At 38.5% G+C, this 14,275-nt stretch overlaps 2 protein-coding genes across 4 annotated transcripts in view; one reads left to right on the top strand and one right to left on the bottom strand.

Annotated features, from left to right (window-relative positions):
- The window catches only part of LOC309497397 (uncharacterized protein), a 65,999-nt gene that overhangs the window by 19,275 nt on the left and 32,449 nt on the right, over nt 1-14,275 (bottom strand). The window contains exon 1 of one of the 3 annotated variants that reach the window (XM_082167662.1): nt 20-83. The exons of the other annotated variants lie outside the window; for them this stretch is intronic. The gene's annotated coding sequence lies outside the window, so the exon portion shown is untranslated. Of the gene's footprint in view, nt 1-19; nt 84-14,275 lie in introns of those variants that run through there. 3 annotated transcript variants of the gene reach the window in all.
- On the top strand, nt 1,228-6,065 carry LOC309496376 (zinc finger MYM-type protein 1-like; the record flags this gene model as incomplete). Its single annotated transcript, XM_082166370.1, has 6 exons — nt 1,228-1,461; nt 2,567-2,638; nt 2,839-2,901; nt 3,068-3,154; nt 3,255-4,346; nt 4,948-6,065. The coding sequence occupies exons 1-6, from the start codon at nt 1,386-1,388 to the stop codon at nt 6,063-6,065; spliced, it is 2,508 nt and encodes an 835-aa protein (XP_082022496.1). The 5' UTR covers nt 1,228-1,385.

The following is a 14,275-nucleotide window of genomic DNA, read 5'->3' as shown; positions in this document are numbered from 1 at the left end:
AATGTTTAAGAACACAAACCTTTCTTCAGCCGAATCCTAACAGATACAGGAGCGCGGCGCATACTTATGACATCACATATAAAATAAAGTAAAAGTCCCGTTCAGACGCTGCGGTCTAAAATTACAAAAGTGGATAGAAATGAACATACAATAAACACATAATTAAAGAGATATCCGAATGTTTTAGTAAAATTATTTGTGAAATACATATATTGATGATGTTATCCAATGATGTGTTGAAAATATTAAGAACCTCTAATGAAAAATAAAAAAAGTGTGAGATTTGTCTAAAAAGCAAAACAGTATTTTTTAACAGTATCAGTAACAAACAGTACTTTATTTAACAAAATAAACAACCATAAATGTCCTGGTACAAAATATGAAATGTCTTAATTAGAAAAAAAAAAAGCATCATAGTGCAAGAATAAAGAAAATATAAATAAATATAATTAAATACATTTAAGTAAATAATGAATAAAGAAATAAAATACTAGGGGTTCTCAGCAAGTTTAAGATCCTCTATCAAGGTACTAGTGATGGCACAACTGGCAGATTTTCCAATCCCAAGCAAGTATTCATCTACAGTTATGTTCAAGCCAGGATTAAACATCATGGGAAGCCTTTCTAACCATTTTAATAAATAGTCAATTTAACTGTAACCTAACCTAATGTAGTGCATTAGCTCAAAAAAGGGAATATATAATTAATAATTAATCATACTGGTTATGATCACTTATTACATACCTACATAATTTTGAATCGCCCAAAAAGGGGATACATTTATTCGTATCTATATAAATGGATAATTATTTACAACGATGTATAATCAATTATGAATATAGGCTAGAATAAATACATTTTCAGAATAACCTGGGTTAGTTCACCCAAAAATGAAAATTATGTTACTAATTACTCACCCTCATGTTGTTCCAACCCCGTAAGACTTTAGTTCATCTTTGGAACACAAATTAAGATATTTTTGATGAAATCTGAGACCTGGCTCACTCCTCCATAGGCTGCTATTGATATCTGCCAGCCCAGAAAAGTTAGTAAAGACATCGTTAAAATAGTCCAAGTGTCTACAGTGGCTCAACCTTAAGTTTATCAAGTGACGAGAATACTTTTTGTGCGCAAAACCCCCCAAAAATAACGACTTTATTCAACTATTCATTTTCTTCTGTATGAAGTGAGCCCCTGAGTGAGTTCACGTAGTGTAACAGCCAGAGCCGGCTCTCCCTATAAGCGAACTAAGCGGCTGCTTAGGGCCCCGCCACCTCTAGGGGGCCCCCTAACTATAGATGGTACGCGCCGGCGTTGCCGCGGTTTAACAGTCAACCAACCGTGTAACGTTAAAATCGTTGTTGCTTGGACTTGGAAATTTGAAAATGAAACGAATCTATCCATCGGGAGCAGAAAAAAGGAAAAAGAAGAAGGATGACGACGAGAAGAGACAAGTGCAAGGTAAGTTCATTTTTAATAACGTAATTTAAGTTAAGGCGTGGTAACGTTATGCCAGGCGACTCAGGCCTAATATTAATGGACACGCCCTTAACATAACTGTTAGTTATTATTACTTTATCTTTACTTATTTAATTTGCAAGTGTATGTTTAGTCATTAATATAGTAACTTATGAAAAAAGTCGGTAGTAGGAACTCGGTGCAGCTGACGTTAGCTAGCTGGCCGTCAATTATGCTGAATACACGAATGAACACTGTTGAAAGATACAGTAACGTTACAACTTACCGAAATGTATATTCCTCATCATCATACATAATATCGACCAATCAGTCAAACAAAGGGCTCAATAAAACAGCTGGAGAACAATTATGTCACATAACATTTACCTCAGGAAAGCAATTTGATGACCATAATAACGTTATATATAGGCTATAGCACGTTAGTTGGCTAGAAAAAAAGAGCTATAGAGAGTATTTTTCTAAATATGTGTACTATATTTATTATATTTTTACTTCTATCATTAAATAAAGTTGTAATAAAAAAAAAGTATTATTTATTTGAGTTATTTTTAACTTTAAATAATACTGCCAGCTGATAGGGCTCTCTGTGTTTAGGCTACAGCATTTGGTGAGTAGTTTTTTTCTTGAGAAAAATTAATGGCTATCTTGTGTAGCCTACCTAATATTTATCCAAATGAGTCAATATTAAATCATATCACAATAATTGAATTGAATAAATATTAATAAATATTAATCTATACTAATATAAAATATTTGATATATTGTTAAGCTAAATCGCCCAGACCATTTAAACCTAAAGAAAACACTGTGTTCTCTCTGAAACATTATTGAATGATGATCAATACAAGACACCTAAAAGCAAAATGGATTTGTGATAAATTTTGGTAAAGAATGTAGTACTGTATGTAATCATAAAAGGTGAAAAATGTCTCACTCCATGCTGTGAAGGTTTAAAATATGAACAGTATGTAAGAGTTAATCAACCAATAATTAAATAATATCATTTAACCTTGGATTTCTTTTAATTTACTCTTAACATTATTTTCTGCTCACACTAATTGTAAAAAACAAAATTTCACTTTCTCAGGAGGAGCCATTCTTAAATATTTTGGTGGTCGTGGAGAAACATCTCAGGAGGCTGACACCAGAGATGACACAAGTAAATATTTCCTACTGCCATTCTTTTGAATAGTTTTGTGTGCAACTTCAACATAGCTAATTTTCCTCTTGCCAATAAAAAATTTAGTTTTATTATCACAATTTACTATGTTTTCTTATTGTACTTTAATATTAATTTAGGATCAATGTGTTTTATCTACTCTGCATACTGTATTTATAATTATATTATAATCTCATCAGCTGGAGGAGGTGACTCTACTGCTGCTTCAGTAGAGCACAGCGAGCGGCATACCACAATGGATGGTAAGTTAGCTATATATTGTTAATGCTAAATTATTAATATTTATTTGTTTACAACAAATTGACCTTATGTATGATGTTGATATAATGATTAATACTAACACACTTAAGAAGAAAGAAAACAACTAGGCCTAAACACAATGATGTTGATGTTTTTATTTCATGTCAGGCCCATCATTATCATGCCACACTAAAGGTGATACAACATCTTCATCCCGACCGGTGTTTATCCCTGCTGGTTCCAGTGATACAGTTGGTAAGTTTAGTTTGTTCCCACAATATGTTTCTACCTCTGTTATTAACTCAAATGTTTTGTACACAAGTAGCTAAACATTTCCCATCTAATCTTCCCACAGTTCCAACTGCAACTGCTGATCTAAGCCAACCGACCTCTTCGGTTACTTGGATCCCTGCTCCACCACCAACTGATCCTGCTCAGTGGCCATCAAAACTGTCTGACCAAGTAAGGGATGACTTAGTTTACAGAGGTCCTGTGAATGTAGACAGAGACTTTGAATTCCCCAAGTCCCATTTCCACAGAAGCTTTCACTACCATCATATGTTTCGAAACCTTGCAAATGGTGAGAAAGTTAAACGTGACTGGTTAACATACTCAAAGCAGAGTGATGCAGTCTACTGCTTTTGCTGCAAGTTGTTTTCGAGAAAGTCATCAAAGCTTGCCACAGAGGGTCAGAATGACTGGGTCAATATCAGTGCAATATTAAAGTCCCATGAAACCAGCCCAGATCATGTTAAACATTTGTTAGCATGGAAGGATTTAGAGTGTCGACTTAAAGCAGGAAAAACAATTGACCACACTGCGATAGCTCTCTTGCAAGCAGAGCAGAATCGATGGAGAGAGGTACTCAAACGTTTGATCAGCATCATTCAATCACTGGCTGAAAGAAACCTTGCTCTCAGAGGATCAGCAGACACCATCAACAGTCCAAACAACGGCAATTTTCTGAAAGAGGTAGAACTTCTTGCAAAGTATGATCCAGTTTTAAATGACCACGTCAGACGCATCAGCTCTGGTGAAAATCACACTACCTACTTGGGGAAAATTATCCAAAATGAACTTATTGCTTGTATTAGTGGGAAAATACTTAGCACTATGGTGGCAGAAATAAAGCAGTCGAAGTATTTTGCCATAATTTTAGACTGCACTCCAGACATCAGTCACCAGGAACAAATGTCGGTTGTTGTCAGAATTGTCACCACGTCAACACCCCCAGAGATTAAAGAGCACTTTCTGGGTTTCCTACCTGCTCCAGAGTCCACTGGCCTTGGCCTGTCTTCATTGATTTTGAACAAGCTGGAGGAGCTGGGCATCCGTTTTCAAGATTGCAGGGGTCAGTCATACGATAATGGCTCCAACATGAAGGGGAAAAATAAAGGAGTGCAGGCCAGGCTGCTTGAAAGAAATGCTTGTGCTCTATATGTTCCATGTGGAACACACACACTTAAGGCCAATTTATACTTCTGCGTCGGGTGCGCGTAGAAGGTACGGCGTAGCATACGCATTGACGTGTACCATACGTCGTACCCTTCGCCGTACCCTGACGCGCACCTCCTCAAAAATGTAACTACGCGTCGCGGCGACGCGGACCGCAAGATCTGTGATTGGTCGGCTGGATAGCATCGCGTTTCCTCCTACGCATTTCCGGAATGATCTTCTGCACTCTGCACCGCCCGCCCGCCATTTTTAAATTCCGAAGATCAGTGAAGAGCCATGGAAATAGACCAAGTGACCGAGAGATTGCTTGAAGAAGTGCGGAAATACAGCCATCTGTATGACTCCTTCAGTCGCCATTGCTCGTAGAAACCTAAACTCAAAACAGCCGCGAGGAATGTAAACACAGTGGAACATTAAAACCCACCCGCGCCAACTAGCGTTTCGGCGGTGTAACTGCAGAGCAACACAGACATTCGCAGAAGTATAAATGCTCACGACGGCGTCGCCTACGTGCGTAGCCTACGACGTACACTACGGCGTACACTCGACGCAGAAGTATAAATTGGCCTTTAATCTAATGGTTGCAGATTCAGCAAAGCAGTCAGTAGATGCCATCAGCTTATTTGGCATAGTCCAGAAGCTTTACAACTTGTTCTCTGCTGCTCCTCAGAGGTGGGCCATTCTTAAGAAGCATGTCCAGATCACGCTGAAGTCATGGAGTGAGACAAGATGGGAGAGTAGAGTCAACAGCATTCAGCCTTTACGGTACCAAACTGACAAAGTCAGAGAGGCCTTGACTGAAGTCAGAGACCAAACAAATGATGCTGCTACAAGAATTGAGGCCCAGTCTTTGGCAGAAGAAATAGGATCATTCAGATTTCAAATCTGTACAGTGGCCTGGTTTGATATCCTATCCAAAATCAACATCACCAGTAAACTCCTGCAATCTGCCAACATGCAGCTTGATGTTGCTGTCAATCTTATTGACAAAACAAAAGAATCTCTGTTGAACTACAGAGACACCGGTTTCTCTGATGTCCTGTCAAAGGCAAGAGAATCATGCGAGAACAGAAGAGCAGTGCTGGCACAGAAGAGGATTCGAAGCTCAAAAAGGCAGTTTAGCTATGAGGCAGCAGATGAGACTGTGAATGATGCAGTAAAGAGAATGGAGGTAACATTCTTTAATGTTGTTGTTGACACTGCCATCCAGTCACTGGAAGATCGCTTCAAGTCATTAAAGAATGTAAGAGATAAATTCAGTGTTTTGGTCAGTTTCACTGACATGGATGACGAGGCACTCAGAGAGCACTGTGAGCTACTTGGCAACACACTGACTGACGGGGAGGAGACTGACCTTGACTGGCAAGAACTGACTGCAGAAATCCAGAGTCTTCCAATTCCAAACTTACCAGAGGCAATGACAGCATTTGAACTTCTCAATTTTCTCCACCAAAAAGGACTGACTGGGCTTTATCCAAACCTTTGGGTTGCATTGAGAATAGCCTGCACACTACCAGTGACAGTAGCCTCTGCAGAAAGGAGTTTCTCAAAGCTGAAGCTTATAAAAACTTACCTAAGGTCCTCCATGGCACAAGAACGCCTCAGTGGTCTGTCAATCATCAGTGTCAACCATCAGGTTGGAAGCAAGATGTCCTATGATGACATTATAGAGGACTTTGCATCTCAAAAAGCAAGAAGACACACATTCTGAGAGAAAGTCATTAGAACATTTACATTTACATTTATTCATTTAGCTGACGCTTCTATCCAAAGCGACTTACAATTGCTATATATGTCAGAGGTCGCACGCCTCTGGAGCAACTAGGGGTTAAGTGTCTTGCTCAGGGACACATTGGTGTCTCACAGTGGATTCGAACCCGGGTCTCTCACACCAAAGGCATGTGTCTTATCCATTGCGCCACTACCACCCGCCACTACCACCAGAAGGAACGGAATAAAAAGGAGATGGGGTGAAGTGAAAGTTTGTGGGTTTTTTTTTAGGGTTTTAGACTTATTTTCTTCCTTTTTTCTTATTTATATTATTTGCTTATTTATTTGATTAATTTATGTATCATTCATTGCATTTTAAATGCTGTTAATTGTTTTGTTGTTTACTGTTTTGGGATTTGAATGTGTACTGAATGTGTAAAAAGGGTATTAGAGTTTGGTTGCACTTTATTTTAAGGTGTCCGTGTAACAGTGTAATTATACATTTAAGTACCGGGTAATACTAAGTTAGGGTAGGATTAGGGTGTGGTTTAGGGGTATGCATAATTTACTGTTGTAACGTGTAACGTGTAACAATGACACTGTAAAATGTTTTTGTTTTTTTTCTGTAAAATGTAAAAAGTTTTCCCTAGAGTTTTTATTAGATTTATGTATATATTTTATAACTAAACATTTTATATACACATTTGGCTAATGATTGTTCGCTGAAGTTATGTTTTTGTAGTTGGAATATATAAAAAATAAATACCAACTCAAACTAGAATCTTTTGTAGAATTTTTAATCTCTTTGATACGTCAATATAGAAGAATATGTTTAAATCACTTTAGAAGGAAGCAAAGAAATTACTGGTCCAACTTCTCCCTCTTTTTAAAGTGTGGAAAAGGGAAAAGAAGTTCAAAGATCGAGACTCCAGCAACACCTGTAGTATAAGCAACAACTTTATTGAAGATGTTTTAATACTAAATGTTTTAAGCTGCCTAGTGGACAAAAACAGTTAGTGCTCTTTTAAAATTTAGCATTCAGACAGTAATAAAGTAGATGTAGAAATTTGGCAAATCTGTAATCTACTTTTACTGTTTCAGTGAGTGTACTTTAATAAGCAGTTAAATAATTGTGGGCAATCATGTTAAAGAGGTACAGATGAAATGTGTAAGGGTTAGATTGTATACAGTTGCTGGTTTGCGGTGGCAATACTCCATTATTCACTGCAAGGCAGGGCCCCAAAATTATCCTGCTTAGGGCCCCCAGATTTACAGAGCCGGCCCTGGTAACAGCGCAGCGCTTCTGGGTTGTACGTCAGAACGTAGGCTCACTATTGGCCGACGCTGGTCATGTGTGTGATGCTGGCCAATTGTGAGCCTACGTTCTGACGTACAACCCAGAATTTATTTTAACGATGTCTTTACTAACTTTTCTGAATGGCAAATATCACAAAGAGTTAACCTTTGAGAGCCAGCAAAGAATCAAATCACCTTAAGCCAGGGGCAGACAATCTTAAGCGCATCTACATCGTAATAGAAATAATACTTGCATGGATCTTTGGTGCTGACCAAGAATGCGTGTGTGTGTGTGTGTGATGGTCCTCGCTGAGTTTGAAGCTTTCTTTCTGTTCTTCCGTAGAGCGCGTCGTTCGCGGGAAGTTTAAAAGGGGTACTTGAAAGCAAAGTTGTCGGAAATTAATTCGGTACCAAGAAAGATATGTCTGGAAGATACAAAACATTATTACGCTTGATTATAAGCGCTTAGAGTTCAACTAACACAACTAGAAAGTCATAATTAGGCTAATATGAGGTGGGAAACATACATTCTAATTAATATATTGGCTGTTATAGTACAATTGAGGCTGTCAAATTTAGCTACATATTTTTGTTTTCCTAGATTAATAGAGTAATATATAGATTAAAAGTGAAAACTACAAATTGATATGGAACAATACATAGGCAACGAAAAACACAAGTACAGACAAGAACACATATTGAGAAACGGCTCAAACTAATGTTTTAACCTTGGTAGAGTTCAGAAATTAATATTTGGTGGACTAACCCTGATTTGCAATTACAGCTTTCATGTGTCTTGGTAAACTGAACAGTGTTCAGTAATGATGATGCAGTAAATAATGTAACAAAACATGCATTATTTTTTGTTTTGTGTTGCAATTGTGATGGATTTTTTTAATAAATAAATAAAATGGTAAACTGTATATCAAACTAATCATAATTCTAACATCTAACCTTACTTCTCCTTTAGGCCTAACATTCTACCACTTGAAAAAAATTTACTCTGAAGATTGTGTTGAAACCATTGGAAAATTCTGAGATGCTGGCTAGACAATATAAAAAATATAACAGTCTAGAATAGTCTCATGACATATTGAGTAATCAACTGAACTTCTAACCTTTAAAAAAAATAAAAAAATATGATTTGAGATCTAAGTTGCTTCTACCTAGTAACAGAAGGGTTTGCATGTGAAGAACCAATCCAATTGTAGGGAAATGATGTAATGTTTAATGTCATTTTTGCCATGTTCCTATTCTATAAAAACTGTTGTATTCTTTTTGCTGATGGGATTCTCTCTGAATATGGTCTGAGATCCTCCGGCCGTGATTAAAGCATATTCAAAGGCATTGTCTGGAGTCTGTCTAGTTAATGCTGCGCAGCAAGTTAGTTAGGGAAGCTTACGAGACACTTTGATGGTGTTATAGGAAAAGGGACGAGACATCGTCCAACTCGAAGTCAGTTGTCGACTGTAGACGCAGTGCTAGAGTATAAATATTATTAAGTGTCAACTGTAGATGCTTGGGTGTCGATTGGAGACGCCCCTGGTAATTAGGAGTCAGGTGCGTAAGAAGGAAAAATCTACCACACAATGCTTAAAGGAGAACTTGGTAACTTTTTTAACTTAATAAAACGGTCTAGAAATCATTTGGATGGTTAAACAACCTGTTCTGGTGATATTGGTGACTTTCCCCGCTCCCCCCAGCGTTCCCAGGCGGAAAACCAACCTTGCAACTTGCAACACTACCGTCCCGGCAAGTTAGAAATTGGAAGTCTCGTGAGAAGCGAGAACTAGAACGAGAACGAGCGCGAAACACAAATTGCTTTACGGCAATTCGACATAAACACACACGCATGTATGATGTATTACCAGATTACCCACCTCGGTAGACATAGCTCCACGCGATACAGTTGGCTTGCTCCGATCAAAACAAACGCACATGAGCAGCGGTAGAGAGGGGGAGGAGGCCGCCGCAAATGAGTTTTTTACGACTGTGTTGTGAAATATACGCCCCCCCACAGCTGTAGGGGGAGCTCGTGGGGAAAACATGCGACAACAAAAGGGAAAATCAGCAAAGAAGTGACAAGAGTTCGCTAGAGTTACCGAGTTCTCCTTTAAAAGGTCACAGACTGCCGCAGCTCAGTTGGTGTGTGGACACCGAGCAGAGAGTCTGTCAATTTTTTGTGATTTTAGCAAGCATGTCATGCTTATTTGACACAGGGAAAGACAACATGATCAGTATTTTGTCTACTGTCCATCAAAAATGCACTGCAAAAAATGGTTTTCTTAGTATTTTTGTCTGGTTTCCAGTCCAAATATCTAAAAAATTCTTAAATCAAGATGCATTTACTAGATAAACAAATTTAAATAAAATAATAAAATAAAATTATATTTTATAATAAAATAAATACATTTACTTACACCCCAGGGTCCATGTAATATGGTCACGTTATGGTGTACAGGAGATGGTAGACAACAGAGGGACTGTTTTCTCTGCTCTGAGTTTGAATGAAACCGCGAACTCCAATCTGGGCCATCATGAGATGGGTATCTCTAGGGCACTTAGGGGTGTGTTCAAGGAGGCGGAGGTTGGATACATTTTTAAATTCGTTCAGGTGTACACCAATTCAGCACATACACGTGTAGTGTGTCGCTATTGGGCGATCACATGGTCGCTTTGTTGGCATTCACCTGTGGATATAGCATACATTTTAAAAGAGAGGCTGAACTAAGAGGCAGTGGGTTGGAGGTGGTGATGTGTGGGATTCGTTTGGTTGTCTCTTGGGGGCAATAGGCCCTCCAGAGATGAAGATGGGTAGTTAGTCAGGTAATCAATGGGGAATTGACTTAAGTGTTACCAATACCACAGAACACCGCTCGACTGATGCCTGAATGCTACTCGACAGGCTGACGATTGTGGATTTTATGTTGCCGTGTGGAACTCTAAGACCAAGAATTCTCCGTTGTGGAAGATGGAATGACTTTTTGGGAATGGACTTGTGGTTTAAGCGCCACCTCTTCATTGTGGATGTGCGCGTTCTCCCCAGCTGATTACTCACGGCTGCCTTCACTCTTCACCCCTTACAGATGGGTCTTCATGGCCTTGGGAGAGGGAAGTGTTTTTAATTAATACCTGTATTTATGGACTGTGTTTGTTTGAATGGGCAGCTGGTGAGGTAGGGAAAGTCGTGGGATAGCGGACGGAGATACACGCCTTATTTGTGTTCACTGTGTGCTGTGTAGGTTGGCGTGCTGCTTTGAGTATAAATGATGGCCCAGAGAATTTTATGTGGTGAATTTGCATGTTCCTTTTCCCCTTCTCCGTATTTACACCTGTGCCTGTGCTGAGTTTTATTATTTCTATTTAAAATAAAGTGTAATTCCCTTTGATTAAACAACTAGCTGTGTAAGAGTTTACATTTTGACAAACGTAGTGCTTGTGGTTCAACAAGGTTTATTACACACGTATGACCATGTGCACCAAGTGAACTGTGGGCTGTCTCATCCAAAGCACCTAAGAGCCATGTCTGGAAGGGCCAACATGTATATAGGCTAATTACACCACACCCTATCAAATGCACATGGATTGGTTGCTCTAGCCCCACCAGGTGATGAGAGAAACAAAGTAATTTTCCACACATGGACTGAAGCATATCTCCATCGATTAGGCGGCTGACACTCGGACCCTGGATTTAGGCATGATGTGACCTTCCAGGTCGCAGATCTGGGCCCAGCCTGTCTCGAACAACAAGTCAATCAATCTCCAATAATGCCAGTTGTTCCTTAACCTGTAACCAAGAAGACTAACACACCGAGACACCGCTCCTTCAAGGTTGGATTTGGTCGGGCTCTAACTATAAAGTCAAGTCAAGTCAAGTTTATTTGTATAGCGCTTTTCACAATACAGATTGTATCAAAGCAGCTTCACAGTATTAAATTTAAATAATACAACAAAGTTTGTTTCAAGAGGAATTTATTGATTGATGAAATTAAATTAAATATCCCCAAAATATCCCCAACTGAGCAAGCCAAAGGCAACAGTGGCAAGGAACCGAAAAACTCCATCAAGTGACCTAATGGTGTCCTAAAACTCCATCAGGTGACCTAATGGAGAAAAAAAACCTTGGGAGAACCCAGGCTCAGTCGGGGGCCAGTTCTCCTCTGGCATTTATGAGCTAGAGGCCGGATTGTAGTTTGAACTGTGGGATTATATGAATGCCTGGCTGAAGAGATGCGACTTTAATCTAGTTTTAAACTGGGAGAGCGAGTCTGAGCAACGAACAGTATCAGGAAGACTATTCCAGAGTTTTGGAGCCAAATGTGAAAATGCTCTCCCTCCTTTGGTGGTTCTGAATATCCTAGGTATGACCAAAAGCCTTGAATTTAGTGATCTTAAAGAGCGCGATGGATTATAGGGCGATAGAAGATCCGTTAAATAGACTGGAGCTAAGCCGTTTAGGGCTTTATAAGTCAGTAGCAATACCTTGTAATTAATACGGAACTTTATAGGTAACCAATGCAGTGATGATAAAATCGGTGTTATATGATCATATTTTCTTGATCTCGTAAGAACTCTAGCGGCGGCATTTTGGACTAACTGTAGCTTGTTTATTGAGGATGCAGGACAACCAGCTAATAAGGCATTACAGTAATCCAGTCTCGAGGTCATGAATGCATGAACTAACTTTTCTGCATCAGAAACTGATAGCATATTACGTAGCATAGCAATGTTTCTAAGGTGGAAAAAGGCTGTTTTTGTAACATATGAAATATGATTTTCAAAAGACAGGTTGCAATCGAGTATAACACCCAGGTCTTTTACTGTAGCGGATAAAGTAACAGGACATCCTATGATGTTAAAGTTGTATTGTGCGAGGTTTTGTGGGCGGTTTTTTGAACCGATAAGTATTACCTCTGTCTTGTCTGGATTTAATAATAGAAAATTACGCGTCATCCAATCTTTTATATCTTTAACACACTCTGTCAATTTGGAAAATTTAGCGTTTTCATCCGGCCTTGATGAAATATATATTTGAGTGTCATCAGCATAACAATGGAAACTAATTCCATGTTTCCTTATAATATTTCCAAGTGGCATCATATATATTGAAAATAACAGAGGGCCTAACACAGATCCCTGCGGCACTCCATAGTTTACTGGAGTTATGATTGATTTTTCTCCATTTAAATAGACAAAATGGTAGCGGTCAGATAGGTATGATTTGAACCAGCTTAGTGCTTGTCCTTGAACACCAGTATAATTTTGTAGTCGATCTAAGAGTATTGTGTGATCTATAGTATCGAACGCAGCACTAAGATCAAGTAAAACTAGTATTGAGATACAGCCTTGGTCAGAAGCTAAAAGTAAATCATTTGTGATTTTAACGAGCGCAGTTTCAGTGCTATGATGCGGTCTGAATCCAGGGATGACATAGATAAACAGGAGACTCTTCCCAAAACATCAAGATGACATGTTCTTACTCTCAGTGAGAGGACACTTTAATATAACACAGTAAAGTAAAGGCTTTAACTAAGAAATGGTCACTTAAACTATGAGTTCCAATGACCCCTGTGATCTCTTTCAGAACCCAAACACAACATGAAGATTAAACCCCATCACACAATAAAAGAAGACGCACAAAATGTTAAATCAGAAATGAAAAACATCCCAGGTTAAATATGTCTTGACTACATTTTTTGTACAGAATTGGCTAAATCTTTCTCAAAACATATTTTCCAAGATCCAAATAAAAGTCGGAGGATCAAATGTTTAACCAAATTAATTTGGTGTAATCTATTGGGTAGAGTCTCTTATCTCCTGTCTCTTACCTTTACAAAGCATAAAGATGCTCATTAAATGTGATGTTGAATAAGTTATATTTAGCAGTACAAACAACAGGGATTGATAGTAAATAATGATTCAAAACACAAAGATATACGAAGCTTATATCTTATATCGCAAACCAACTCAACAGCAGCAGCAAAGCAGACAGGAGCAATCGAGCCATAATTTGATTTATGAGGTTTGACTGAGGTGGGGACATCATGCAATGTCAAAACTGTTACCATTTTTAAAGCATAAATTAAAACAATTATTTTAATAGACCTTTTAGCTAGCAATTAGCAAATTAGCTTAAATTTGTCAAACCTGTTACTGTCAGCCCTGTTACTTTTCTATAGTAACAGGTTTTGACGTGGGTAACAGGGATGACATAGATTAGGTGCCACCTTAGTCACACTGTTTTTTAAAGTTTATCTGTGTAAAATGCAAACATTTTTAAAGGTCATCCTGGGTGTATTATTGAGCTAATGCCTATTTCATTCAGAGTGGGTGGCATTTGATCGACAGTAAAATTTTTTGTTAGTATTGTTGGTATTGTTAGTATTAGTGTTGTTGCATGGATCTGGTAATTCAAGTATTAATTATTTAAATAGTTTTAACATTATTGTGTTGATTTTTGTACTATAATACACTTTTAGAGATGATAGTAGTATGCCATTAAGTGCATCAGAAAAACAAAGGTGCTATCGCGCTCGCCGAGACGAAGATCCTGAAAGGACAAAATGCATTGAATGGGAGAAGCAGGACTGGAGCAGAGACGGAGAGCAGGAGAAGAAAAAAACATACAAGAGTGCATCGAGAGGGAGCAGAGGTTACAGCGGAAAAAAATGGAGAGTAGCCCAGGCAAAGTGTAGGGCAGCTAAAAAAGCAGCTTAAGTTGCACTTCTCAGCCTGTCCACACCTCCAGTGAGCCCAGAACCACTACAGCCAGATGGACAAGAAGCTGGTCCTTCAAGGTCAGAATAGTGATAAAAAAATTATAATTTTAGGTACTAAAAAAGGTGACATGCTAAACATACACAGACAAACATACACAGACAAACAGGAATAGGACAATGCATTCAAGAATAGACA

This window comes from Leuciscus leuciscus, assembly GCF_965113295.1.
Source record: "Leuciscus leuciscus genome assembly, chromosome: 4".
Taxonomy (NCBI): domain Eukaryota; kingdom Metazoa; phylum Chordata; class Actinopteri; order Cypriniformes; family Leuciscidae; genus Leuciscus; species Leuciscus leuciscus.
Note: the sequence above shows the minus strand (reverse complement) of the source record. Positions and strands in the feature narration are given on the sequence as shown.